Below are 27,842 nucleotides of genomic sequence, written 5' to 3' on the forward strand. Positions count from 1 at the left end.
TCTATCTGTCATGTTTTATTTTCACCACTCTTTTGACACTTTCAGTTACTTTTATTGATATAATCTTCATTTCTAGACTCTCTACCAAGCCTTTCTCTCCTATTTTTTCTTCTCAGGCTCTAGCACACCCTTTAGTATTTCCTGAAAATCTATCCTCTTGGTTAGAAATTCTCTCAGTTTCTGTTTACCTGTGAATATTCTAATCTTGCTCTCATTTTTGAAGGACAGTCTTGCCCGATATAAGATTCTTGACTGGGTGGCGGACTTGGCCTAGTGGTTAGGGCATCCGTCTATCACATGAGAGGTCCACGGTTCAAACCCTGGGCCTCCTTGACCCATGTGCAGCTGGCCCACGCGCAGTGCTAATGCATGCAAGGAGTGCCGTGCCACGCAGTGGTGTCCTCCACATAGGGGAGCCCCACGCGCAAGGAGTGCGCCCCGTAAGGAGAGCTGCCCAGCGCGAAAGAAAGTACAGCTTGCCCAGGAATGGTGCCACACACAAAAAGAGCTGACACAAGATGATGCAACAAAAAGAAACACAGATTCCCGTGCCACTGACAACAAGAGAAGCAGACAGAGAAGAGCTCACAGCAAGTGGACACAGAGAACAGACAACTGGGGTGGAGGGAGGGAAGGGGAGAGAAATAAAAATAAATAAATAAATCTTTGTAAAAAAAAAAAAGATACTGGATGAGCACGAAGAAGAATTTGAAAGCATACATAGAAAAATAACAGATCTTATGGGAATGAAAGATACAATCAATGAAATTTTAAAAACATTGGAATCATATAATAGCAGATTTGAGGAGAGAGAAGAAAGAATTGGAGAGCTTGAAGAAATGGCCTCTGAAAGTGAACGTAAAAAAGAACATACGAAGAAAACAATGGAAAAAACTGACAAGGTCTCAGGAAACTAAATAACAGCAAAAGGTGTGCAAACGTATGTCATGGGTGTCCCAAAAGGAGAAGTGAAAAGGGGCAGAAGGAATATTTGAAGAAATAATGGTAGAAAATTTCTCAACCCTATTGAAGAACATAGACATCCATGAGCACAATGTACTCCCATCCAAAAAAATCCGAATAGACTCCAAGACACATAATAATCAGAATGTTGAATATCAAAGACAAAGAAAACAGCAAGAGAAAAGCAATGCATAACATATAAGGGATACCCAATAAGATTAGATGCTGATTTCTTACAAGAAACTATGAAGGCAAGAAGACAGTGGTATGATATATTTAAGATACTACAAGACAAAAACTTCCAGTCAAGAATCTTTTTTTTTTAAGATTTATTTATTTATTTATTTATTTCCCCCCACCACCCCGGTTGTCTGTTCTCTTTAAAAATTTTTTTAAAGATTTATTTATTTATTTTTATTTCTCTCCCCTACACCCCCACCCTGGTTGTCTGTTCTCTATTTGCTGCGTCGTCTTCTTTGTCTGCTTGTTGTTGTCAGCGGCACCGGAATCTGTGTTTCTTTTTGTTGTGGCATCTTGTTGTGTCAGCTCTCTGTGTGGGTGGCGCCATTCCTGGGCAGGCTGCACTTTCTTTCACGCTGGATGGCTCTCCTTACGGGGCGCACTCCTTGCGCATGGGGCTCCCCTATGTGGAGGACACCCCTGCATGGCACGGCACTCCTTGGGCACATCAGCACTGCACATGGGCCAGCTGCACACGGGTCAAGGAGGCCCGGGGTTTGAACCGCGGACCTCCGGTGTGGTAGACGGACGCCCTAACCACTGGGCCAAGTCCGCTTCCTCCAGTATCTTCTTAATTTCCTTATTCTCTTTAGCCATCTTTTTGAATTTATTAAGGAGATTTGTTTGAACATCTATGATTAGTTGTCTCAACTCCTTTATGTCATCTGGAGGCTTATCTTGTTCCTTTCCCTGGGCCATAGCTTCCTGTTTCTTCGTGTGGGTTGTAATTTTTTTGTTGGTGTTTTGACATCTGGCTTACTAGAGTATTTCTTCTGGGTGTAGTTTTTCCCTTAAGTTTAAGGCTTCCTATCCTTTCTCCCTTGCTGGTTGTGCAGTAGGAGCCAAGGATGTAGTTGGTGCTATAAACTGTGAAGGCTCAAGCTTCCGTCGTTGCCCCAGGGACTGATGAAGTTTCTTCCAACTTTCTCCTTTGCCAGGGGTTGCAACAGAGTCATAGTTATGTGGAATGATCCAAGTCATGCAGGCCTAGACTGTAGTTGCCTAGAGAGACTGATGAGGCTTTGCACCCCTTTCTTCCCCTTTCTCCCTTGTCTGGAGCAGGGATGGAGCTGCAGGTGTGGACAGCAGTCTATGCAGTATGGGTCCAAAATGACCGCCGTTGCCCTGTAGATTTCTGATTATTCTGTCTGTGCTAACCAAGTGTACGTGCAGTTACCTGGATAGGTTGGTGCAGGTTCCCTCCCCTGCCGCTTCCTCCCTTCCTGAGGTCAGGCTGGGTTTATGCCAGAGCTGCAGTCTGACCTGGATGGAAAGAAGCTGGTTCCTACCAGCACTGCGATTTTCAGTCTGCCCCCCTTCCCTTCATGCCAGGCACAGTGTTAAGATGGTGGCTACTGACCTCTTTCTGATTTTGACAGGTTCAAACTTTAGCTTTTTGCAGGATTATACTTTAGCCAGTCAAATTTACTAATCAGTAGCTGAAGTTGGTGCCCAGCTGTCACTTCCTCCTCTGTTCTTGGGAAGTAGAGCTTTCATTTCCAGCTGCAGAACAGCTCCTGAGGTGGCTTATGCCTCCAGTGGAGGATGGGCACTGGCCTCTATGGTGTGGAGCACTCTGCTTATGAATCTTCTCTGTAGATGGGCATTTTCCTCCTTCCATTCCTTCAAGATGTTGCAGGATCCTCTTCTAGTCTCCTGGAGTCCCCAAACAGGTGCTTCAGATAGCTCTGGGTGTTTATTAACTGTGCTGTAGCAGGAGCTGATTCTAGGAGCTCCTTACCCCACCGCCATCTTGCTGGTTATCTCTAACGCATTTATTTTTAATTCTTTTACATATCAATTAGGATTGTCTTGACAGTATGTTACAGAAGCTTGAATTTAGTAGATAATTCAAACATTAATTTTTCTCAAGGAATCTTGAAGTATGGTTTCCTAGGCTGTTTAACTTCTTGATGAGATCATTAACAGTCTAAGCTTTTTCTAACTTTCATTATGTAGATTTTTTTCTTTCTGTTATGTACCTTTTGTCCTTGGTTACAAGAGAACTGCTTCTGCAAGCATTGCATCATTCCTCTAGGCTGTAGAAAGGAGAAGGGATAAAGGACAATTTCATCAGGAGAATAGTAGCATTCCTGGGAACATTTTAGCAATTTCCAGGGAACATATCTTTATTAGGACTATGTCACTTGATCGCCCCCTGCTTTGAGGAGGATTTTATTATTGAGTGTTTTAACCCCACAAATTTTGATATATGTACATTGTCATCCATTTCTAAATATTTTGTAATTTCTATCATAATTTTTTCTTTAACCCACTAGTTATTTAATAGTATACGTTTTAGTTTCCAAATGTATGAACTTATTTTAAATTATCTTCTCATTGATCTTATTTCTTGGGGACTGTGAATGTGGTTTTTGAGCCACATTGATTCTTTAAAATATTTTGAGAATTCCCTTATAATGTATACGTGTGCATTTTGGTAATTTTTTCATGTATATTTGAAAAAATAAACAAAAATCTCTCTTTATGGGGCAATATGGGGCAATAGATCAAGTGTGTCAATTTAGTTATTAAAATGTTTTGTATTGTTACTCATTTCTTGTTTCCTTAAACTTTCAGTTTCTGAGAGGTGTATTATAATTTTCCGATTGTGGGGGGAAAATAAAATAGAGCAGGTGTAGCTCAGTGATTGAGCACCTTCTGCTTTGTATGTAAGAGGTCCTGAGTTAATCCCTGTTACCTCCCCCCTAGAAAAAGACAGTGGATTTGTCAAATTTGGGTTGTATTTTGTCAGTTTTTGCTTTATCTATTACAGATTCTGTAGATAGGTATGATCATGATTATTATGTTTTGTTCGATTATATAGTTACAATTAATTATTATGTATCGTCTGCTCATTGCTTTTTTCCTTAGATCATTTGTACTCAACCCTATCAGGTCCTATACCTTTTGCATTGTTTGCATTGAAATTTGTCTGCCTCTGCCATTTACTAACTGTATGATCTTGAGACGGTCACTTTAATTTCCCTGTGCCTCAGTTTCCATTGCTGTCAATTGAGATATTAATATTACCTTTCTTACAGGATTATTTTGGGGATTAAGTGAATTTGTGTATATGTGTGTGTGTGTGTGTGTGTATATATATATGTATATATGTATATATATATAAAGCAGTTATAGCAGACCTAAAATGTAGTAAGCTCTCTAAATATTAGCTATATTATTATTTATAAAAAGTTTCTTGGAATACTTTTTTACATCTTTTTTCATTATCTTTTTTTTTAAAGATACATAGATCACATGAAATGTTATGTTAAAAAATATAAGAGGTTCCCATATACCCCCACTTCTCCCCACTGCTCCCATATCAACAACCTTTTTCATCAGTGTGGCACATTGATTACATTTGATGAATACATTTTAGAACACTGCTACACAGCATGGATTATAGTTTCCATTGTAGTTTACACTCTCTCCAAGTCCATTCTGTGGGTTTGGCAGGATATATAATGTCCTGCATCTATCCTTGCACTATCATTTAGGACAGCTCCTCAAGTCCCCAAAATGCCCCCATATCACACCATTTCTTCCTTGTCCCTGCCCTCAGCAATTCCCATGGCAATGATATAGTTTCTTCCGTTGCTAGAGTCACAATAATTCTATAATAGAATACCAGTAAGTCCACTCTAATCCATATTTTATTCCTCCATCCTATGGACCCTGGGATGGTAATGTCCACTCCACCTCTAAATTGAGAGGGGGCTTAAATCCCACATGGCTGATGGATGGGATTCTCCTGCTTGAAGTTGTAGTCTCTCTTGGTTTCCTGGTGTGGTGGTTGGGTTGACCATCCTCACCTCCCTGTTAGCTGATCTGGGTAAGTCCAATGAACTGGAGAGTAGGTGTTACAACTCTGGTGAGGTGCAGGGCCCAGCTGGCACATGGCCAATCCAGAGATTTGAGTCCACTGAGCATACACTAACCCCAGCGCCAACCACAGTTTCAGTAAAAGTGACAGAAGAGGCATGTGTAGAGAGGTCATATCTGAGTCCAACTCCATCACACTCAGGAGCACAAATTCCAAAGTAGGGCCCACTGACAAGGCACTGAACTCCAGAGCCATCTGTCCTGGCCGTAGAACCTGGGTGTCTCTGTAGCCCTCAGATAGAATACTAACCACCCTGAAATGAAATTGATAGGTGATTTAGGTTATGATTGCTCATAATTCTGAAAAATCAACATGATAGCCTAACTCTATGATAAAGGAAAATTAAATTAGTAAAAATACAGGTTGCAGTATACAACTACTTGGGCATGACTAGTCTAGAAGACATAGTGAAGTCAGATGCTTTTACCCTCTTATAAATTGCTAAGTTTAGAATTAGGAAGAGATGATCAGAGGCTACTTTACACAAGAAAGAAAAGAACAGAAATGTTGTCAGGCACTAAAATAAGAGTGTTATAAGAGACTGAACTTATTTATATGTGATACGAGAAAGAGGAAGTAACTTCAGTTGAAATAGAGATAGCTTGCCAAGACAAATTACAGATTGATGAAGGAGAGAATATGAGGAAGTATGATGTATCTTTGCCTACTTTATCAGAGTGTTTCTTTGTAAAATGATCACTTCATCTTGAATGTTTCATTATTTCACTAGGGAAAAAATTGGCAGAGTATATTGGTATACTTTACTTGCTTTACATGTAGGTGAAGCAAAAATACACTATATTTAACATTTTGAAATAAGGCTAAGTAGATCACCGTGAATGTAAAAGCTGTAAATGGAATTTTTTTGTTTGTTTCCTGCAGTAACTCGTGTGATTTTTTTTTTAAGGTTTATTTAATTTTTTATCCCCCTGTCCTTGTTGTTTGAGGTCACTGTCTTTTCTTTAGGAGGCATTGGGAACTGAACCCAGGACCTTCCATGTGATAGGCAGAAGCCCAATTGCTTGAGGCACATCTACTTCCCTACAAATGAATTCTGATACAGGTGTAGCATTGGGGATTCAGATACCAAGAGTAGCATTACTACCAGTTGGTGATTGGGTGTTCCAAAGTGGTGACTAATTCTTGATGTTCTGAACAAAACAAAAAAACAATTTTCCCTCATTTGACAAGGTAGTTGCATTCTTGGAAAATTCAGTATATGTTGAAAATATGCAAGATTGTTTGATTTTTAAATGTGAAATGGAGTTAAATCCAAGCTCAGGTGGTGATAAATATGTTTTTCATTTACAAATGGTAAGACATTTGAGTTGTGTACAGGACATGGAACAATGCTTCGTCTTGCAGGATTATTCCGTACCTTGCAGGATGTCTAGCCTCTTTAGCGGGTACATCTCCCTCCCCTATTGTTGTGATAACCAAAGTACTTTACCTGAAACCTTCCAAGACACCTCCCAAATGAAGAGTTAAAACTTCTGTTGAGACCTTCTTTTAAAAACTATTCTGCCTGATAATACTGCTACACAGCTTACTGTATATTTATTGACCACTTTCTGTGACTTTTTGATGGGAAATCCTGAGCCACTTATTTAATGTTAACCTAATGATTAATTGCTTTGTGACAACTCTTAGGTTTTGTCTTCATTGTTATTTAATTCTTCCCTTATTCTTTGTCTTAGCTGGTCAGGTATTTGTGCTTTTGTCTCTGTCTAGTAAATTAGCTTCCTGACTAAAGTTAATCAGTTCAGCAAACTTTTTTTTTTAATTAGAGAAGTTGAAAAACCGTGCAGAAATTATAAAGTTCCCATATATCCCCTCTAAAATACACAATTTTCTGTCTTATTAGTTTGGTATCTTTGTTATAATAGATGAAAAGGAATTATTATAATTGTATTATTAACTGTAGTCCGTAGTTTACATTAGGGGTCACTATTTAGGTTGTACAGTCCAATAGTTCTTTAAAAATATATATATTCTTATCACATATATACAACCTAAAATTTCCCCTTTTAACCACTCTCAAATATGTAATTCAGTAGGGTTAGTTACATTCACAATGTTAAGCTCCTAATACCATCATGTGTTACCAAAACTTTTCCATCAACCCCAACAAAAATTCTGTACCAATTAAACATTAACTCCCCATTCCCTACCCTTACTCCATCTCCTGGTAACCTGTATTCTAGTTTCTGACTGTATGAATTTACTTATTCTAATTATTATTTCATATCAGTGAGATCATACAGTATTTGTCCTTTTGTGTCTGTCTTATTTCACTTAATATGATATCACCAAGTTTCATTCATGTTGTCTTAGGTATCAGAATTTCATTCCTTTTTATGACTGAATAGTATTCCATTGTATGTATATACCACATTTTGTTTATCCATCCATCTGTTAATGGATACTTGTGTTGCTTCTATCTTGCAAACATTTCTGAACAGTCAACCACTAAATGCTAGGCACTGTGCCAGAGAAGAGGTTCTCAATTTAGTTTCATACCCCACTACTAATAGTAAAATTATGTCACTTGTTATTTATTTAATAATTTAAAAGAGGGAAGTGGACTTGGCTCAATGGATAGGGCATCCGCCTACCACATGGGAGGTCTGCGGTTCAAACCCTGGGCCTCCTTGGCCCGTGTGGAGCTGGCCCATGCGTAGTACTGATGCGCACAAGGAGTGCCATGCCATGCAGGGGTATCCCCCTTGCAGGGGAGCCCCACGCGCAAGGAGTGCACCCCGTGAGGAGAGCCGCCCAGCACAAAAAAAAGTTTAGCCTGCCCAAGAGTGGTGGCTGCACACACGGAGACCTGACGCAGCAAGATGATGCAACAAGAATAGACATAGATTCCTGGTGCTGCTGACAACAATACAACAATGGAAGTGGACACAGAAGAACATGCAGTGAATAGACACAAAGAGCAGACAACTGGCAGGGGTGGGAGTGGGGATAAAAATAAATAAATCTTTAAAAAAATAATAATTTAAAAGAAATTTCCAACAGAACAAAATTTTTTGAATCTTTAAAAAAATTTTTGAGGTATATCCTTCATACATGAACATAAATAAACAGTAAGTGTATAGTAAAATTGTGAACTTACAAAGCAAACATATGCATATCATCATACCAGAGCAAATTTTTTAATTAAAAAATACATAAACTAGAGCTGAATTACAGTTACCTCTATATTAACTGTCATTCTCATTTGCACCTCAACATGCTTTATTTTTATTCTCTTTACTATTTTTCATCTTTTTACTTTATTACTTTTTATTTACAGACACTATACCATCCAAGCAATAACTCAATATGCTTAAATGGAATAAAGTTGGGGTACAGTTATAGCTAATAGCTATGGGGTTGTATATAACCTATAACCCAGTTTTTCTGGGTCAATTGATGAGCTTAGTTTTGGTAAGGGCTTAGCTTTGCTAATCAGTTTGGAATTTATTCCCCAGATAGTGGTGAGCCACTGAAGAATTTTAACCAAGAGAGAAAAAGATAGCTTTACAATTTGGGGATGCAGCTTGCTTTCGGAAGAGCTAACAAACCCATGTGTCATGTTGATCTATAGTCTTCTCAGCCTCTACCATAGTGCGTTGTATATTGAAAACAGTAATACTTGGTATGGTCTGAATGTAGCTATGTATTAGTTTAGTATGAAGAATATCAGTCACTGCTCAGTCGCAGGCACACTTGCCTGGCCTTCAGTTTGTAGTTGTTATTTGCTGATCTTTTAGTTTTAGGATCTGTTCCCAGCCTTTGATCAAAGAGAGAATCTGTGATTATTGTTTATCTAATGCTGCTTAGTATGTACCCTTGGTAACTATGATCAGTTACTTTAAGTAGCAATTCTTCTGATCATCCTTTATATAAGTTTTCTCTCCTGGTTGGCATCTTTCTTTTATCTTCCCTTTTGTTCAGAATTGTGGGATGACAGTATATCATTATAATACTACCATTCTGGTAGAGAAACTCTTACTTAACTGGACTTTCTAGTGCTGTCATGTTGTTATTTAATGGAAATTAAGGTTTTTTGTTTTGTTTTTAGTGTACCTCTGAAACTTCACTAGGATCTATAGGTAACTTGGACTTCTGAGCCTGTTGAGTATAAGCCTCTGTTCCATAATCCTTTCTTTTTTTTTTTAAGATTTATTTATTTATTTAACACCCCCCCCCCCCGGGGTGGCTGTTCTCTGTGTCTGTTTGCTGCGTCTTGTTTCTTTGTCCGCTTCTGTTGTTGTCAGCGGCAGGGCAAGTGTGGGCGGCGCCATTCCTGGGCAGGCTGCACTTTCTTTTGCGCTGGGCGGCTCTCCTTACGGGGCGCACTCCTTGCGCGTGGGGCTCCCCAATGCGGGGGACACCCCTGCGTGGCAGGGCACTCCTTGCGCGCATCGGCACTGTGCATGGGCCAGCTGACACGGGTCAAGGAGGCCTGGGGTTTGAACCGCAGACCTCCCATGTGGTAGACGGACGCCCTAACCACTGGGCCAAGTCCGTTTCCCTCCTTTCATTTTCTGTGAGTTTGAATCCTGTGTTCTATCAGTTTCCCAAAGGATGCTATTCATTTAGATTTCTGATGCTTTATCACATGTTAATGCAGTATTGAATAAAATGTTGCTTAACAGAATTAAAACTTTTTCAATAATTTCGGTTTCCCAACTTTGCCTGGAATGGAATGTCTTCTTTCTAAAAACAGCTTATTAAGATATAATTTATATCCTATGTAATTCATCCATTTAAAGTATGCAATTCAGTGTTTGTTATATTTACAGGGTTGTGAAACCATCACCACAGTCAAATTTTAGAAAAGTTTGCCCCCTAAAAGAAACTCTTACCCATTAATATTCAATCTCCATTCTCCCTATACCCCTACCTCTCCCCCAGCCTTAAATAACAACTATTCTACTTTCTGATGGAAAGAATCTCAAAGATTTCTTTGAGTAAAAAGAAAAAAAAGCACATGTTATATACTTACGGTTTTTATATTTTAAAATCGTAAAACAGCATGTATTCTTGGGTCCATATATGTATGTCAGTGTATTTTTTTTCTTTTTTTCTTTTTTCAGGAGGTACGGGGCATTGAACCCTGGACCCAGTTCATGTGAAGTACGTGCTCAACCACTGAGCTATACCCATTCCAGTCAGTGTATTTTTAAAAGGCTGGAACGGTACTCATCAAGATCATGACAATAGATACTTCTGGGGGGTGGTGAATGAGACTGGGATTAATGGAACTGTTGGTCAAAAGGGACTTTAGTCTTATCTATGTTTTAATATATTACATAGAAATATATGCCTGTATTACTTAGGTAAAAAGTAAGTATAGGAAATCGGATTTGGCCCAACTGATAGGGCATCCAGCTACCACATGGGAGGTCCAAGATTCAAACCCAGGGTCTCCTGACCTGTGTGATGAGCTGGCCCACGTGCAGTGCTGATGTGTGCAAGGAGTGCTGTGCTATGCAGGAGTGTCCCCCGCATAGAGGAGCCCCACGCGCAAGGAGTGCGCCCCGTAAGGAGAGCCACCCAGCGCGAAAAAGTGCAGCCTGCCCAGGAATTGCGCCACACACACGGAGAGCTGACAGAGCAAGATGACACAACAAAATGAGACACAGATTCCAGGTGCCACTGACAAGACAAGTGAACATAGAAGAACACACAGCAAATGGACACAGAGAGCAGACAACTTGGCGGGGGGGAGGGTGTAGGGAAGGGGAGAGAAATAAAAAAAGAAAAAGTAAGTATAAATCAAAGTTGTGCTACGTTTTCTATTAGAAAAGTAAGAAATACATTTTAGAAAAATTGAAAAAGGAAGCAAAATAAAAGGAAGGAAAAAAACAGTTCTGTCAAAGATAACGAGTTACATTGGCTGTATTTACTGCCCCCCCTTTTGTTTTTGGATTTTATTTTATTAAATTTATTTCTTTCCCCTCTCCCCCCAACCCCATGGTCTGCTCTGTGTCCATTTGCTGTGTGTTCTTCTGTGTCCACTTGCATTCTTGTTAGCAGCACTGGGAATCTTTGTCTCTTTTGGTTGTGTCATCTAGCTCTCCGTGTGTGTGGCGCCACTCCTGGGCAGGTTGCTCTTTTTTTTGCGTAGGGCAGCTCTCCTTGAGGGGCGTACTCCTTGTGTGTGGGGCTCCCCTACATACCCCTGTGTGGTATAGCACTCCCTGCGCGCATGAGCACTGCACGAGGGCCAGCTCACCACATGGGTCAGGAGGCCCTGGGTTTGAACCCTGGCCCTCCTATGTGGTAGGCAGACACTGTATCAGTTGAGCGAAATCTGCTTCCCTACTTCCACTTTTTAATACTTGTGGTTTTCTGTTTTTAATTTAGGCTTAGACATACGCCATATGCAAGTTTGCTTTTCTTCACAATTAAAAAACTGTTCTTTATTTCCTGTTGCCAAGTTTATGAGAGAGATTAAAATACATTAATTTACTCGTTTCCTTCAACTTTTTGAAACTTAAAAAAATCTAGAGAAAAGAAAGAATAGTGCAATAAACCTGTCCCCTATATTCACCAGTTCTTAATATTTTGCTACATTGCTTTATCTGTTTGTACTGTTTTTTTGATAAACATTTGAAAACAAATTTTAGACTTCATGACTTTTTTTCTTGAATATGTATGTCTTCTAAGAATGCATTCTCCTACAGAGTGATAATATCATCATAATCTAGATGACATTAATTCAGTAAAGTCATTTAATATACAGTCCCTATTAAAATTTCTCTCATTTTTTCCCCAAATGTCTTATTTTTTAATTTTTAATTTTTTTTAGGAGGTACTGGGGATTGAACTCAGGACCTTGTATGTGGGAAACAGGTACTAAATCACTGAGCTACATCAGCTCCTCAATGAAAGGTTTTTTGTTTTTTGTTTTTTTTCCCCATTTGTTTGTTTTTTTAGGAGGTACCAGGGATTGAACACAGGACCTCGTACATGGGAAGCAAGTGCTCGACCCTTGCACTACTATAGTCTTCTATAGCCTTTTTTAAAAAACCCAGCATCCAATCAGGGTTTCACAATTTCTTTTCGGTGGTTATGTCTTTTAAATCTAGAATATTCATCTTTTTTTGTTTGTTTGTTTTCCTTGACATTAGTATGTTTGATGAGTATTGTCTAGTTGTCTTTTATATTTTCTGGATATGCCTAATTTTTTTCTTAGGATTTGATTCAAGTTAAACATATTGGTAAATGTATTACATGTTATCAGAAGGCTGATAATATTGGCTTTCTCACTTTTGGTAATGTTAAATATATCCCTTTGGTTAAGGTGCTAACATTGTAAAGGTACATTTTTTCCCTTTATAATAAACAAGTAATCTTAGGGGCATATACAGATTTGTATATTGCTGTTTTTCATTGAAAATTGCAATATGCATTTTCCATGTCATCTCAAACTCATCTTTATATACTAAATTTGTATGAACGTACAGTTTATTCTTTATTTTTATTAAAATGTATCTTTTATTGAATACTTAGTATGCATTAGACATTAAGTGTTTCATATATCTCATTTAACTAATTTTATCCTTACAACAGTTCTATAAGATAGAGGCTATTATTCTCATCATTTTATAGGAGAAAACTTCAAAGAGAAGCCATTCTAATTGTTTAAGTGTTAAAGCATGGATTCAAATCCAATCTCCTCAGCTGTAAAAGTTGAGCACTTTACCATTTCAATATGCTTTTCTTTAAAAACTAGATTTGGAAATCCAGAGGTAGCATCAGATGAGTTTAAAGATCAAGGAAGGGTAGTCATTTTTCTTACCTTGTTCATTTTCTTGCCTTTATTTACTTTTAATATGTAATTTTATTAGAGAAGTTGTGAGCTTATAAAACAATCATGCACAATGTGCAGAATTCCCACCCCTCCCCTCCACAAACACCTTATTTGAATGTGGAACATTTATTCCAGATTATGTAAGAACATCATTAGACTATTAACAGTATCTATGGTCCAAAGCATACATTTGGTATGTTTTTCCCATACACCCCTATTATTAACACCATGTACTTAGTATTGTACATTTGTTATAATTCATGAGAGCACACTCTCGTATTTGTACTGTTAACCACATCCATCTCACACTGCATCGTTCAGCACGTTATACAGTCCCATGCCTTGTACAGTCTATTCACTCAGTGGCTCTCACTTTAATCACAGAGTTGTGTAGTCATCATCTCACTAAATTTTTGAACGTTTTCCTTAGTCCAAAAGAAAAAACCCCACACCCTCCTATTATTAACCCTTAGCATTGATATAGTACCTTTTTTGACATTGATGCAAGAATATTACAATATTGCTTCTAACTATAGTCCAACAGTTACATTAATTGTATTTTTCCCAAATACTTCCACTTTGTAATAGTGACATACATTTTTTCTAGTTCATAGAAGAACATTTTTGTAATTGTACTGATTCCCGCAATCCTCATCCACCTCCTGGTTCACTATGTTATTTAGTCACTAAATTATTTTCTAGCTTTCTTTCAATTGCCATTTACATCCCTAAACTTCTCTTTTCAGCCACAATCCCATTTATAAATGAGCCATTTTAGTTATACTCACTATAATGTGTTACCATCAACCCTATCCATTTCTACACTTTTACAGTCAAGCTAATTCAAAATTTTACATATATTAAGTATCATTACCCCTTCTCTGCCCTCATCCTATCTCCTAGTAACATACTCTAGGTTTTAACTCAATGTGTTTGTGCTTCATATTTAGTTCTTATTAGTGAGACCATACAATATTTGTTTTTTGTGTGTGTCTGGTTTATTTAACTCAGCATTTTCCTCAAGGTTTATCTGTGTCCCAATTTCATTTCTTCTTACAACAGTATACCATTTTTATTTCTTCTTTGGACAAATGTCTATTCAAGTCTTTTGCCAATTTTTAAATTAGGTCATTTTTTTTTATTGTTGAGTTGTAACATCTCTTTATATATTCTGGATGGTAAACTCTTATCGGATATGTGATTTTCAAATATTTTCTCCCGTTGAGTTGGCTGCCTTTTTTCACCCTTTTGACCAAGTCCTGTGAGGTACAAAAGTGTTTAATTTTGAGGAGGTCCCATTTATCTATTTTTTCTTTTGTTGCTCGTGCTTTGGGTATAAGGTCCAAGAAACCACCACCTCATATAAGGTCTTGAAGATTTTTCCCTACGTTTTCTTCTAGTAGTTTTATGGTGCTGACTTTCATATTTAGGTCTTTGATCCATTTTGAGTTGATTCTTGTATAGAGAGTGAGATGGGGGTCTTCTTTCATTCTTTTGGATATAGATATCCAGTTCTCCCAGCACCATTGTTTGAAGAGACTGTTTTGTACCTTTAACATTAACTTGTTAGGTTTGTCAAAAACCAGTTGCTGTATAGGTGAGGGTTTATTTCTGAATTCTCAGTTCTATTCTACTGATTGATTTCAACAGTATAGAATATACTACATTTTTTTGTTTATCCACTCATTGGATAGTTGGGTTGTTTCCATCTTTTGGCAACTGTGAATAATGCTGCTGTGAATGTTGGTATGCAAATATCTGTTTGTGTCACTGTTTTCAGTTCTTCTGGATATATTCCTAGTAGAGCAGGGGTTCTTAACTAGGGATCTGTGGAAAGATTTCAGGGAGTCCATGAGCTTAAATTGAAAAAAAATCAACTTATTATCTTTATTTTCTCTGACCTGTAACTGAAATCTAGTGTTTCCTTCACTTATGAATGTATGCAATAAATAAATTACAGTAGTATTCAATTCACTTGACTGGCAAAGGGTCTGTGGAACAGAAAAAGTTAAGAACCCCTACCCCTGTAGTAGAGGGATTGCTGGGTCATATGGCAGTTTTATAATTAGCTTCCTGAGGAACCTCCAAACTGTCTTCTATAGAGACTGCACTGTTTGTTCTACATTCCCACCAACAGTGAAGGAGTGTTCCTGTTTCTCCACATCTTCTCCAACACTTGTTATTTTCTGTTTTTGTAATAATGGCCATTCTGTGAGGTGTGAGATGTTATCTCATTGTAGTTTTGATTTGTATTTCCCTAATAGCTAGTGATATTGACCATTTATTTGTGTGCTCTTTCACCATTTTATTTCCTGTTTGGAGAAATGTCTATTTAAGTCTGCTCATTTTTTAAAAATTGGATTGCTTGCTCTTTGTTGTTGAACTTTTTGATCTTTTTTTTTTTTTAAGATTTATTTATTTATTTATTTAATCCCCCCCCCCCCCCCCCCCCCCCCCCCCGGTTGTCTGTTCTCTGTGTCTATTGCTGCGTCTTGTTTCTTTGTCCGCTTCTGTTGTCGTCAGCGGCACGGGAAGTGTGGGCGGCGCCATTCTTGTGCAGGCTGCACTTTCTTTCGCGCTGGGCGGCTCTCCTTACGGGTGCACTCCTTGTGCGTGGGCTCCCCTACGTGGGGGACACCCCTGCGTGGTGCGGCACTCCTTGCGCCATTTGATCTCTTTTTATAGCATGGAAAACAAACCCTTATGGCATATGTGGTTTCCAAATTTTTTCTCCCATTGAATGGGCTATTTGCCTTTATTTGTAAAGAAGTTTAAAGGTAGCACCCTCTTAGTAGTTGTAACAACTATGTATAGATGAAAAAAAACTTAAGCAGAAATAGAACTTCTTTTTATTCTGAAAATCTGGGCAGAATTGAGGGATAATTACTTTTTGAACTTTTGCCTCTGGTACTGTCTTGTAAATTGGAATGCTCATCCTTTTGCATTTAGGCAAGTTTTCCATATTTTGTAGACCCCTATATTTGATGGTACTTTTTTCTAACTTTATCACCTGTACTTTTCTTTATCTTTCTTTTTTTTGTTTTGTTGCATCATCTTGCTGTGTCAGCTCTCCGTGTGTGTGGCGCCATTCTTGGGTAGGCTACACTTTATTTTGCACTAGGTGGCTCTTCTTATGGGGCACACTCCTTGCGAGTGGGCTTCCCCTACGCGGGGGACACCCCTATGTGGCACAGCACTCCTTGCACACATCAGCACTGCACATGGGCCAGCTCCACACGGGTCAAGGAGGCCCAGGGTTTGAACCTTGGACCTCCCATATGGTAGGTGGACGCCCTATCCATTGGGCCAAGTCCGCTTCCCTTCTTTGTCTTTATAAAGCTATTAATTCTTTGAGGTTTAACTGAAGTCCCATAAATTTTTCCCTGAGGGCTCATTCCATCAATAGTTATTAAATATCTATTGTGCAGTATTTGATTACTCATTCTCTTTCTTATCTGATTAGTCATACAGTTTATTGTTTTTCCCTTTCTAGACTATAAACTCCAGAAAGGTGTAACAAAATCTTTTACTGCTTTTCTGTTTACTTCTTTTCCCAAAGTCCAAAAAAATCAGAGAGAGAGAGACCCCCTAAAAGAATATATCTGGATAAATAAATGATTCACTGGCCCATAGAAAGTGCATTAGAAGTATCCTTTAACTATTGTTCCCACAGTTTTCATTGTGCCTTATGATGTGTCTTAGTCTAGGCACTGCTAGACAAAATACAATATAGTTCCTGATTTCAAGGTGTTTTGTAGCCTCGTAAGAAGATATTTATATACACAACTATGTGATGAACATTATATTGGTTTATGAATTTTGTTCTGAAATAATTTAAGGAAGGAAACCACTAAAAATTCCCAGAGAGAGTCAAGGAAGCCTTCAGAAAGAAGGGAAGATTTCATTGTGGACTTAAAAGATAGGTAAAATTTGGGGTTGCTTAGAAGAAAGGAGAAGGCTATTTTATGCAGTTAAAAAGCATAAACAATGAGTTATGAATTTGTTCATCATCTTCACTAAAAAAGTGTTTTTTCTTATTAGTTTGAAACAGATTGTTTATCTCTGAATTTTCACATATTTTAAAAAATATCACTCTTTTTAAAAAGCTGGCATTTTGTTAAAAACTCAGGGTGACAGTTTTCAGATATGAAAAAAGGAATGGCTTTCAGAATGGAGAACCCTTATTAAAACACAGATGTCTTCTGTAATAGACTTGGAAAAATACTGTCAGTGAGTTCTTTGTATGTAATCTTTCTTTTAACTTATCCATGCAGGATCTGAAAAGAGAAGCCACTTCTCTTTCATCAATCACGAGGTACATGACAACAGAATCATTGATGTCCTAGGAAGAGGGTAGGGTTCCAAATCTCACTAAGTGATCTAGAAGAGAGGAGAAGCAACCAGTGCTCCACTTTAGTTATTCTGGTCAGGGTTCCTATGGCTCTTGAGTGTTTTGCTTCATTCTCCCCCCTGCCCCCCTTTCTGTCCAGCCACTATGAAACTTTGTTGTTTCTTTGAATTCTAAGATGAGCTGTGATGTTCTGTATTAACAGATGTACTAACTTCTGGGTCTTGTCATTTGAAGGAATTTCTGGATGTTGAAGAGTTAAGTAGATTGAAATGTTTTCTAATGACATTCTCATTTGGTCAAGTATAACATGCTGAAATAATATTCTTAAAGTCCATAGGATGATGACAGTTTCACATAGCAAGTCTTTGTTGTGTGTGAGCTGAAATGATTTTTTTTTTTTAAACTAGAAAGTAATGAGGGACTTAGGACTTCATTACCTAATTTTTCTACTGCCTTGTTCATAATTTCTTAGCAGGAAACAAACACATCTCAGTGAATAATTGAACTTCTTTTGAGTAAGGACAAATGTTTTTCCTGTAGCTTCATTTTGCTGCTACATTTAGAGAGTGAAAGCATATAGTTAATTTTGTTGCGAGTATTGTAGTTTTTGAACCCTGTGGAGTATGCATTGAAATTATAAAACAATATTTTCTTAGATAAAAGAAATTGAATTCTATAGAGGTTTGTGAATGTTTTCAGAAGATTTTTTTGTGCATATGGGTACTAATGTAAGTGATATGGCCCATGTTTTATCTGACTTGAGTGTGTTCAATGATAATAAAGTGCTTTGGATTGGGTAACCACAATATTAGCTCCAACATGTTCACTGATCTCTTTCCATATTTAACATGCAATAATTTTTTCTTATGGATATATTTTTATGGTGCTTGAGTGATATTTTCTTTAATTTTTTTTTTAGAGAAGTAGCAGGTTTATAGATAAACCATGCAGAAAATGCAGAGTTTTCATATAACCCTCTCACAGTTTTCCCTATTACTAACACTTTGCATAAGTGTAGTACCTTTATGACAATCAATGAAACAATATTGTTATCAATATACTGTTAACTGTGGTCCATAATTTACATTAGGATTCACTGTATTGTATATTCCTATGTGAGATTTTAAAATACTAGTAACATATAGGATTCACTGTATTGTATATTGTATATTCCTATGTGAGATTTTAAAATACTAGTAACATATATATTAATACAACCTAATTGGAGGAGATTTGAGGATGTGGGTTTTGTGTCTTATATAAACAGTTTTTATAGTTCATTAAGTGTTTAAAAAGATTTATGCATATGTTGCTTTTGTGCACTCTTAAAATTCTATAGTGGAAATATTTCCTATTGATGTTTTAAGACTCATCAATGTCAACCATAAGGAACCAGCCCACAAATTTTCCTCTACTTTTTTCTAAGATACAGGAAATGAAATACTTTCCTGAGGTGTTATTAATAATGTTTTTCTGGCCAGACTGATGTATGAAACATTTTTTGTGTTGGATGGAATAAACCCATCTTCATTAATGGAAGTGAGATTATAATGTAATCAAGAGTTTACAGGACAAACACCCCCAACCTTTTATCTCTTTTATCTGTAATCACACTAAATCATCTTGTCATGTTCTACATGTGAAGACTTTGACAATATATGTAGCTGCTGCCCTTGAGTCTCTTCTCTTGTTCTGTTTGTTTTCTAGGTGTGCCACCGAACTTCTGGTCAGGTGATGGCTCTTAAGATGAACACATTGAACAGTAACCGGGCAAACATGCTGAAGGAAGTGCAGCTCATGAATAGACTCTCCCATCCCAACATCCTTAGGTAATGGCTTTTCCCCCCTGGAGGCTTGATAGAATAGCATTGACAGTTAAAAAGAGGGATTCAGGATTTATCATACTGTATCTTGCAGAGGTTAGCTGTGTTTTAGGTCTTTTTCTACCCACTGGGACTTCCTGGTAATAAAGCAGCTTCCTCTATCCCTCTTGTTTCTTTCCTCTTCCTACCAGCTCATTAGAAAAGTTGTTTTCTATTGCTGAATTTAATAATTTGTCAAACAGAAAAGTCTTTAGTATTTATGTGGTTATTTAATTTTCTTAATTGTTTTATGAGGAATCATGATTAAATAAGTGAATGAAAACAAAAGTAAAATTATGCCTTCAAGTTACCCTTCACTTTCAGCACTCCCATCAGGAGGAGGTAAAATTGCCTTTTAAAGGAGAATAATTCTTTAATATATGTTACATATCTCAAATATAATAGAATACTTTTATAACAAATATAATAGAATACTTTTATAATTTATGTATAATTATTTATATATCTTTTATATATAATGTATGTAATCACTTTCTAGTAATCAATGTCTGGAACCTTTTCACTGTATCTTCATATTTTAGTGAGGTAAGTATATTCCAAATGAGATCAAAGAAGGTGATTCAATTCAATATATAAGTAGTGCTTATGTGTAAGACACTTTGAAAAGTTAAAAGAACTATTCACTTAGGGTCATTAATTGCTAATATTTCATATATTTATTTTGGACTAGAGAGAGATTATAGCTTAAGCATGATTAACATGTTTGGTTAGTAATACTAAGTTGTGGAAATTAGATTGTACTATTTCCTTAAAACTTTCTATCTTTACATAGAATTAGTGGCTTCTTAGTCTTCTGCAAAAATGTTCAGCCAATATTTTTTTTTAATAACTTCCTTCCAAATCCATAAGTCAACCTTAACTCATTTTTTTAAAAGATTTTTAAAAAAATTTATCCCCCCCCCCAGTTTTCTGCTCTCTGTGTCCATTCGCTGTGTGTTTTTCTTCTGTGACCGCTTCTATCCTTACCAGCGGCACCGGGAATCTGTGTTTCTTTTTGTTACATCATCTTGTGTCAGCCCTCTGTGTGTGCGTGCCATTCCTGGGCAGGCTGAACTTTCTTTCATGCTGGGCGGCTCTCCTTACGGGGCACACTCTTTGCGCGTGGGGCTCCCCTATGTGGGGGACATCCCTGCGTAGCAGGGCACTCCTTGCACGCATCAGCACTGTGCATGGGCCAGCTCCACACGGGTCAAGGAGGCCCACGGTTTGAACCGTGGACCTCCCATGTGGTAGGTGGACGCCCTTTCCATTGGGCCAAGTCTGCTTCCCTTAACTCATTTTTGAGCATTTAGTATATGCATTGTCACATGTTAGATATCAGAAAGATATAAAGGTATTCATGAAGTGAAGTGTCTGCTAATAAGGAATTCATACTCCATTTTGGGAACTAGGCTTATATACTTGAAAAGAGAACTAATAAAATCAGTTAGGATACCATATTTAGGAAGAATAAACTCTAAATGCTATAAAAGTTAAAAAGAGTGAGAGGTCATTTTGGCTTAGCAGAGTCAGGGAAACCTTGGAGAAGGGGACTCAAACTGGGCTTTGAATTTGACAGGCTTTTAGAAGCTAGGGAAGGTACACAGAAAGGAGCCAAGTAACATAAAGAATACAGGCTGAACTTTCTTTCATTCTGGGCGGCTCTCCTTACGGGGCACACTCTTTGCGCGTGGATGAGTAAGCGAATGTGGCCCAAGCCACTGGGCTTCTGTCTACCATATGAGAGGACCCGGGTCTGATCCCCAGGGCCTCCTGGTAAAGGTGTGCCAGGCCTGTGTGGTGAACCATACCTGCACAGGGAGTGACGCAGCAAAATGATGATGCAACAAAAGAGAGACGCAAGTGAGAGTCAAGGCAAGACATGACAGAAACCTGGAGCTCAGGTGGCGCAAGCGACAGGGTACCGCTCTCCCACATTAGAGGTCCCCAGGATTGAATCCCAGTGAAGCCTTGAGAAGAAAATGAGAAGACAAAAAAAGAAACAAAAAAACAACAACAGGCACAGAAGATTACACAGCAAATGGACACAGACAACAAAACAGCAGTGGTTGGGGCGGGGAAGCAAAAAACAACAACGCAGAGGCCAAAGTGCCAAGCTTTTTCATTGGTTAGTGAGTAAAGATCCATTTGGCTAATAAACAAATTTGAAAACACCATATTTTGTGTGCTGGACGCTTTAGTTGTTTAAGGATTTAATCTTCACAGTCACTCTCCATTGAAGGAACCGAGTCCAAGAGATTGCGTTGACCAAGCTCTGTGATTCTGATGCCTCAATTCGTTCTACTATGCTTCTTCTAGAAGAACTGAGAATTTGATAGGGTAGTACTAGTAGATGCTGAAAATGTAGAACAGGGTCAAATTATGCAGAAATGCTTTGCATAAAGCTGAGAAGATTATATTGTATGCCCTGTTTGTTGGACTCAGTAAGGACTAGCATGAGAGAGGACAAAATGATAAGATGTAAAATGGTTTATTTCTAGAGAGACTGGTGGCCAAGAGATTAGATAGGAGGCCTCCACGTTTAAGAGTTGGATGAAGTTTTTGAAGGTTTTAAGTAGTTGAGGCTTGATTTGATATCCTGTTTAGGAATCTTAAGCTGATCATATTTTCATCTTGCTTAAAAAGCTCATTTTTTTTTCCTATCTGGTTATGTCATCCTCTTTTTTGGTGTGTCGCTTTGCTGTGCTCCATGCTGTGCAGGGGTCTGCGCTTCACTGTGCAGGTCTGGGACACCTTTTTTTACCAGGAGGTCCTGGAGATAGAATCTGGGTTCTCCATTTGGTAAATGGGGGCTCAATTGCTTGAGCCACAGCTGTTTTCCACATTATTTTTTTCTTTTTTCACATTTATTGCTTTTGTTATTATTACATGATGTACTATGAAACATTTATCAAATAGAGTTAGCAAAGACAAAAATTGTCCTTTATCTTAGTGTCTAAAGATAAAACTAATATTAATATTTTGGCATACTTTCTGCTGATATTTTTTATTTCAACACTCCTTTTCCTTATCCTCTTTATTGTGAATTGACTGGCAAATTCATGGAAAGATTGATTTTATTTTATTTTTTATTTTTAGGTCAGTAAAAATAATTTGTTGGGAAATGGGGGAAAAGAACAGACCTTGCTGAGAAATGGGAGAGAAGGATGGAAATATGCACAGATACTTGGTGCAGGCTCCTCCAGGCAGAGAGAACAAGGTCTGCCTCATGTGGTTACCTTTTAAACTATTAATTATTCCTCCCCCTTGCTAAGGGGAGGAGCCCCAGCTGTAATTTGTTACCCAGCCAATGGTGGGGCCCAATAGTGAGGCCTATTTGAAATATCTGGGGCCAAGGGGAAGTCCTGGAAAGAGAAACTGGGGCCTCAAGGTTAAACTCAAGGTGCCAGTGGGGTCTTGCAGCCATGTTGTCTTTCAGCCATGTTGTGGCTCATCTTTTCCTTGTTTCCCTGGCTAACCTGCCTCAACTCCCCCCTTAGAGAGTTCACACCCTTATTCTTAAGGGGTTGCTGAGGGGTGATGGTCATTCTTCTGCAGTTACTTCCTGCTAGTTAGGGCAGGAGTCCCTGCCTGACAGGGTGTAAACCCCTCTGGCTATTCTATTGAGGTCGAGGAAAGATGGGTCTGACACTGTGTTTGGAACTGGCTGAAAAACTGGCTGAAATTCCCACGTGACTAATATCTTGTTCTGGAAGGCATTGATTCAGTCTCTGGCAGGAGTCAGGGAGCACCACTCACTTAGCTGCCTTCTGGCTGGCTTGCCAAATGAAGACAGGGAAGTGTTGGATTCCTCTAGGTTCTTGGCTATGTTCCATAAAAGAATTTAAGAACATACCAGTTTAGTTAGGCCAGGAAAAAGAATGTATTGGGAAATGGGGGAAAAGAACAGAGCTTCCTGAGAAATGGGAGAGAAAGATGGAAATGTGCACCAAGACTTGGTGTGGGCTCTTCCAGGCAGAGAAAGCCAAGATTGATTCTAAATAAATGTTATTTCATTAAAGCAAACATTTTAAACCTGGTTCTTATATAATAGAAGTAGTATAGTATAATAGTTTATAATGAAGGCTCTAGATTCTAGATTAAACTGCCTAGATTAAAATCATGGATATTGGGAAAGTTACTTAACCTTTCTTTTTTTTTTAAGATTTATTTATTTATTTAATTCCCCCCCCTCCCCTGGTTGTCTGTTCTTGGTGTCTATTTGCTGCGTCTTGTTTCTTTGTCCGCTTCTGTTGTCGTCAGCGGCACGGGAAGTGTGGGCGGTGCCATTCCTGGGCAGGCTGCTCTTTCTTTTCGCGCTGGGCGGCTTTCCTCACGGGCGCACTCCTTGCACGTGGGGCTCCCCCACACGGGGGACACCCTTGTGTGGCACGGCACTCCTTGCGCGCATCAGCACTGCGCGTGGCCAGCTCCACACGGGTCAAGGAGGCCCGGGGTTTGAACCGCGGACCTCCCATATGGTAGACGGACGCCCTAACCACTGGGCCAAAGTCCGTTTCCCTACTTAACCTTTCTGAGCCTTAGTTTTCCCATGTAAATGATAGTAAATACCTTATACAGTTGTTTTTCAGGATTAATTAAATTAGTACATGTTTAGTACTTAGAAGAGTGTCTGCCTTGTGGTAAGTACTCAGTAAGTGTTACCCATTATTAGTTTCTTTTCCTCTGGCCAGTTCTTTCAATGGCCCATTGCAGTTTGTCTTTCTTTTATTCATTCATTCACTCATCAAACATTTGTTGTGTGCCTGCTACTATTTTTATTGACATCCAGGATTTTCTGCTTGAGCAATGCTGACCAATAGAACTTTCTGTAATGATGGAAAATTCTATTTCTATGCTATCCAGTAGCCACATGTGGCTAATGAGCATTGAAATGTGGCTAGAGTGACCTAGGAACTGATTCTTAATTTTAGTTAATTTAAATATAATTACCAGATGGAGGTAGTGACTGCTGTATTGGACAGCACTGGGCTAAAGTCTGCCTATATCTTTACACTTATTTCACTAGCCATTTATTGCCAGCCATTTTATGCCAGCCTGGAAACTTGTGTTGTTGTATTGAGATCACAGTTACCATTCCTATTCTGATGGCTTGTTGAACATTCTTAATTTATCTTCTTTTGGTCCTCTTAAAGGTACAAAGCATTGCTAAGTCATATTATTGCTTAGGAATGATCCTCCCACTTTTAGCTTACAAAAAGTAATATTCTTTGCTCTCAGCTAAGTTTTCTAATGTATAAAAAAGTTTTTTTAAAAAGTGATGTTAACTCTACCTTTATCTTCACAATAAGCCAACTAATGAGATAATGTCTATAAAGTTTTTGGCACAGGACCTGGCATACAATAAGCATATAAGTATCACAAAAAATATAATTACGGTGTTTAACCACTGTGGCGATTGTTTTGTTGTTCTGTGTAAACCATCTGTCTCAAATACGCTGTCATTTAAAAACCTGAGAGAGGTTCCTTTTTTTTTTTTTTTAAAGACTTATTTATTTATCCCCACCCCCTGCTTCTTGCTCACTGTCTGCTCTCTTTGTCCATTCACTGTATGGGCCATCAACTCTCAGCAGGTGTGGGCCACCTTGCCTTCACAAGGAGGCCCCGGGAATTGAACCCATATGGTGTATGGGAGCCTAATCGCCTGAGCCACATATGCCTCCCAAAGGATTGCTTTTTAAAAAAGCTTTCTAATTGTTTGTATCTTTCATGTTTTTATGTCTTCATTTTCATTGTAAATTTTGCATGAAACCAAACGAAATTATCCTAAATAGTTGCCTAGAGCAAGCAAAGTCCTCTTGGCTTTTGTTACCCAGAGAAATACTGTAGCAGTAGAAGCATTTATTTACTCCCCTAGGACTCCTTAAATATCAAACTAAGCATGACCATGTTCTATTCTCAAAGGTCTGAGAATTTTATTTCTTAAATGCTTTTCTGTTGTCTTATCAGTTTCCTGTTAACACTTTATGTCTCAGTCTATTTTGAAGCTCTAACTACTGTAAGCCCTCTTTTTTAAGAGGCAGAAGTATGAACCAAAATTTCCCCCAAATTGAGATTATTAAATCTAAATTGGGAAGAATTCATCTAATTGGAACTCTAGGATTTTCACAGATATGACTCATTTGGGGCTGGCTCCAAGAGGGAGGCTGCCAGGTAGATGAGGCTTTCAGTTCTGTGCTATACTTCATCTGGGCAGAGCAGCTCTACTTTTTATCTGTTTTATATTGTTCTGCATAGGAGAAGTAAGGGTTAGCCTGCTTAAGACAAAACAAAAAAAAGTTGAAAATCACTACAGTAGTGATTTAGAAAATCTACTTAGGAAAGAAGGCTAACTTGGTAGTCATCTAATCCTCTGAGCATGCCTCATCCTCTACTGCCAGGGCTATTGTGTGCGCAGCAGAAATGACTGAGCTGTCCTTTGGCAGTTTCATTTCTGTCTTTCTCTTGACCCCAATCTCCCTATTTCCCCTTCTCCTTTTCTCTTTCCCTCCTAAGATTTCTAGTTGGAAAGAAAAGAGTAGAATCGGTAAGTCATAGAGATGTATAGTACGTGTGTATATTTTGTTTGTATATGTGCATTTTTTTTACACATGGGTAAAGTTAAAATTGGTTGTTTTATCATCAGTTGCTCTAAGTTAGCAGCTCAAGAAAGGAACAGTAAAGTACTTTGTTAAGTTCAGGGACTGATTTTCTGTACCTCTTGTGAAAAAGGTTGTTTATACCATGAAGTTCTATACTCCAATCTGTAACCCGTTTCCATGCCCTGCTCACTTCTACTCCCCAATGGCCTTTCTGAGGACCTGTACCAGAATTTGTTCTCCCACTTCTTTGTTATTCCTCATGCAATGAGAAATTTAATATTTCTTTTAGACTCCTCCCTCACATTCTCATGCTTACTTTTTTAAAGGTTATATTCTGAATTTATTTTCCTGTCTTCTAGTTTTCTTTTAGAATTATTTTAGTTCCCCCCTCAAAATCCATTTGCAACAATATGACTGCCATTTAAAATGGGGACTATACCTTCAATTCACCAAATATTTGGAATGTCTCAGTTCAGTCCTGTGCTAAGTCATGTCATGTGAATACAAGAGAAGCGGGGTCCTGCTGTCTACCAGATAGTCTCCTTTGGAAGCAAGCTCTACCTTTAAAGAAGCAGGCTTGTGTCAGTTATTTATCTCCCCCTCTTGCCACTTGCTTTCTGTCTGCTCTCTGTGTCCATTTGCTGCATGTCCTTCTGTGTCTGCTTGTCTCCCTTTGTTGCGTCATCTTGCTACACCAGCTCTCCATGGGTGTGGGCCGTCAGTTCTCTGCAGGCGCTGTCCAGCTTGCTTTCACAAGGAAGCCCTGGAACGCAAACCAGGACCTCCTGTGTGGTAGGTAGGAGATCAATCGATTGAGCCACATCAGCTTCCTTCAGTAAAGACTCTTGTATCTGTTTCTTCCCTTATACAGCTACTATTGTTAGTTTTCTTCATTTTTGCAGGGAGTAAATTATTTTTTCACTCTCTCTGCCCCCTTTTACACTCTTTCTGATACATAACTCTATGTGCATAGCTTCTTAAAGCCTTGGATGACTCCCATTGATTTCAGAATTGAGTCAAACATCCTTTAGACTGACAGTCAAGGTCCTCTTGATCTGACTTTCCAGACTTATCTTCTACTGTTCCTCTTATGCATTTAATAGTGCCACTTTCCTAATTATGTGATCTTAGGCAAGTCATTAAATCTCTGGGCTTTGATTTCTTCTTCTAAACAAGGGAATGGACCAGATCAGTGGTTAGAAATCATATTGGGTTAACATTGAATTACTTTTAAATGATCAGGATTTAAAATTATACTGTCTCAAGTATGTGTGTATGTTTATAAAATGATGATTGTTTAAAAGTGATGGATTAAAGTGGATCTCTCTGATTTTATCATTGTAATCCTAGTAAGTAACTAGGTGAAAGAATCTCCAAAGATGGGAGCCCTCATCTTTTCTAACACTTTTTTTTTTCTTTCCACAATGCCAAAGGAGAAGGTCTAATGACTTAGGACTTGAGTCTGAATTCTAATTTTGTATAACCAGAAAAAAACTATGAAACTATAGAAAAATCTTCAGTCATGTTTATGTCATCTCTGAGTAATGTTTAAGTATCGTTTATAGCCTCCAGTAGAGGATGAGCTACCTGAAAGCAGAAACTTAATTTTGCTCACAAATGCTTATAGAGTGGGGAATATAGAAGGGAATACTAATTAGAAGCAAGCTAGTTTACATTACAGAACCGTACAAAAGCTCAGGAATTGAAGATAGGTGTGAGGTATGGGCTGACATCAGGAGGACTACTAAAAATCGTTTAAGAGGTACCTGAGCCTGCAAGTCAACCATCCTCATTCCTTGCAACTGGTCAGTTAACCCTTACCCACCTCAACAAGAGATGAGATTTATTTTAGAGATAAATTGATCCAGAGAGACTTCTTACTAGTTAATATCTAGCATGATGCAAAAGATGGGGAGGGGTGGGATGCCATATTAAGAAGAGAGTGATGAGGGGATAGCCTGCATAGTAAATGGTGAGGTTGATGAGACTTCTAGTTCCCTTCTATCACTTGACTCCCAGGTAGGCAGTCAGGTATTATCCCCTTACCACCTCGACTCTACTACCTACTAGGAAATTGGTGGATTTTTCTCTGGAGAAACTGAATGGGCCCAAATATAAGAAG

The 27,842-nt window shown here is 38.4% G+C and overlaps 1 protein-coding gene across 12 annotated transcripts in view; it reads left to right on the top strand.

The window, feature by feature from the left end:
* TESK2 (testis associated actin remodelling kinase 2) overlaps positions 1-27,842 on the top strand; it is a 174,474-nt gene that overhangs the window by 67,801 nt on the left and 78,831 nt on the right. For all 12 annotated transcript variants that reach the window (XM_023590630.3, XM_071217478.1, XM_058303685.2 and 9 more), the window contains one exon: positions 18,964-19,085. In XM_023590630.3, the coding sequence (XP_023446398.2) occupies positions 18,964-19,085 (122 nt within the window). The remainder of the gene's footprint in view (positions 1-18,963; positions 19,086-27,842) is intronic.

Source organism: Dasypus novemcinctus, chromosome 9, assembly GCF_030445035.2.
Source record: "Dasypus novemcinctus isolate mDasNov1 chromosome 9, mDasNov1.1.hap2, whole genome shotgun sequence".
Classification (NCBI taxonomy): domain Eukaryota; kingdom Metazoa; phylum Chordata; class Mammalia; order Cingulata; family Dasypodidae; genus Dasypus; species Dasypus novemcinctus.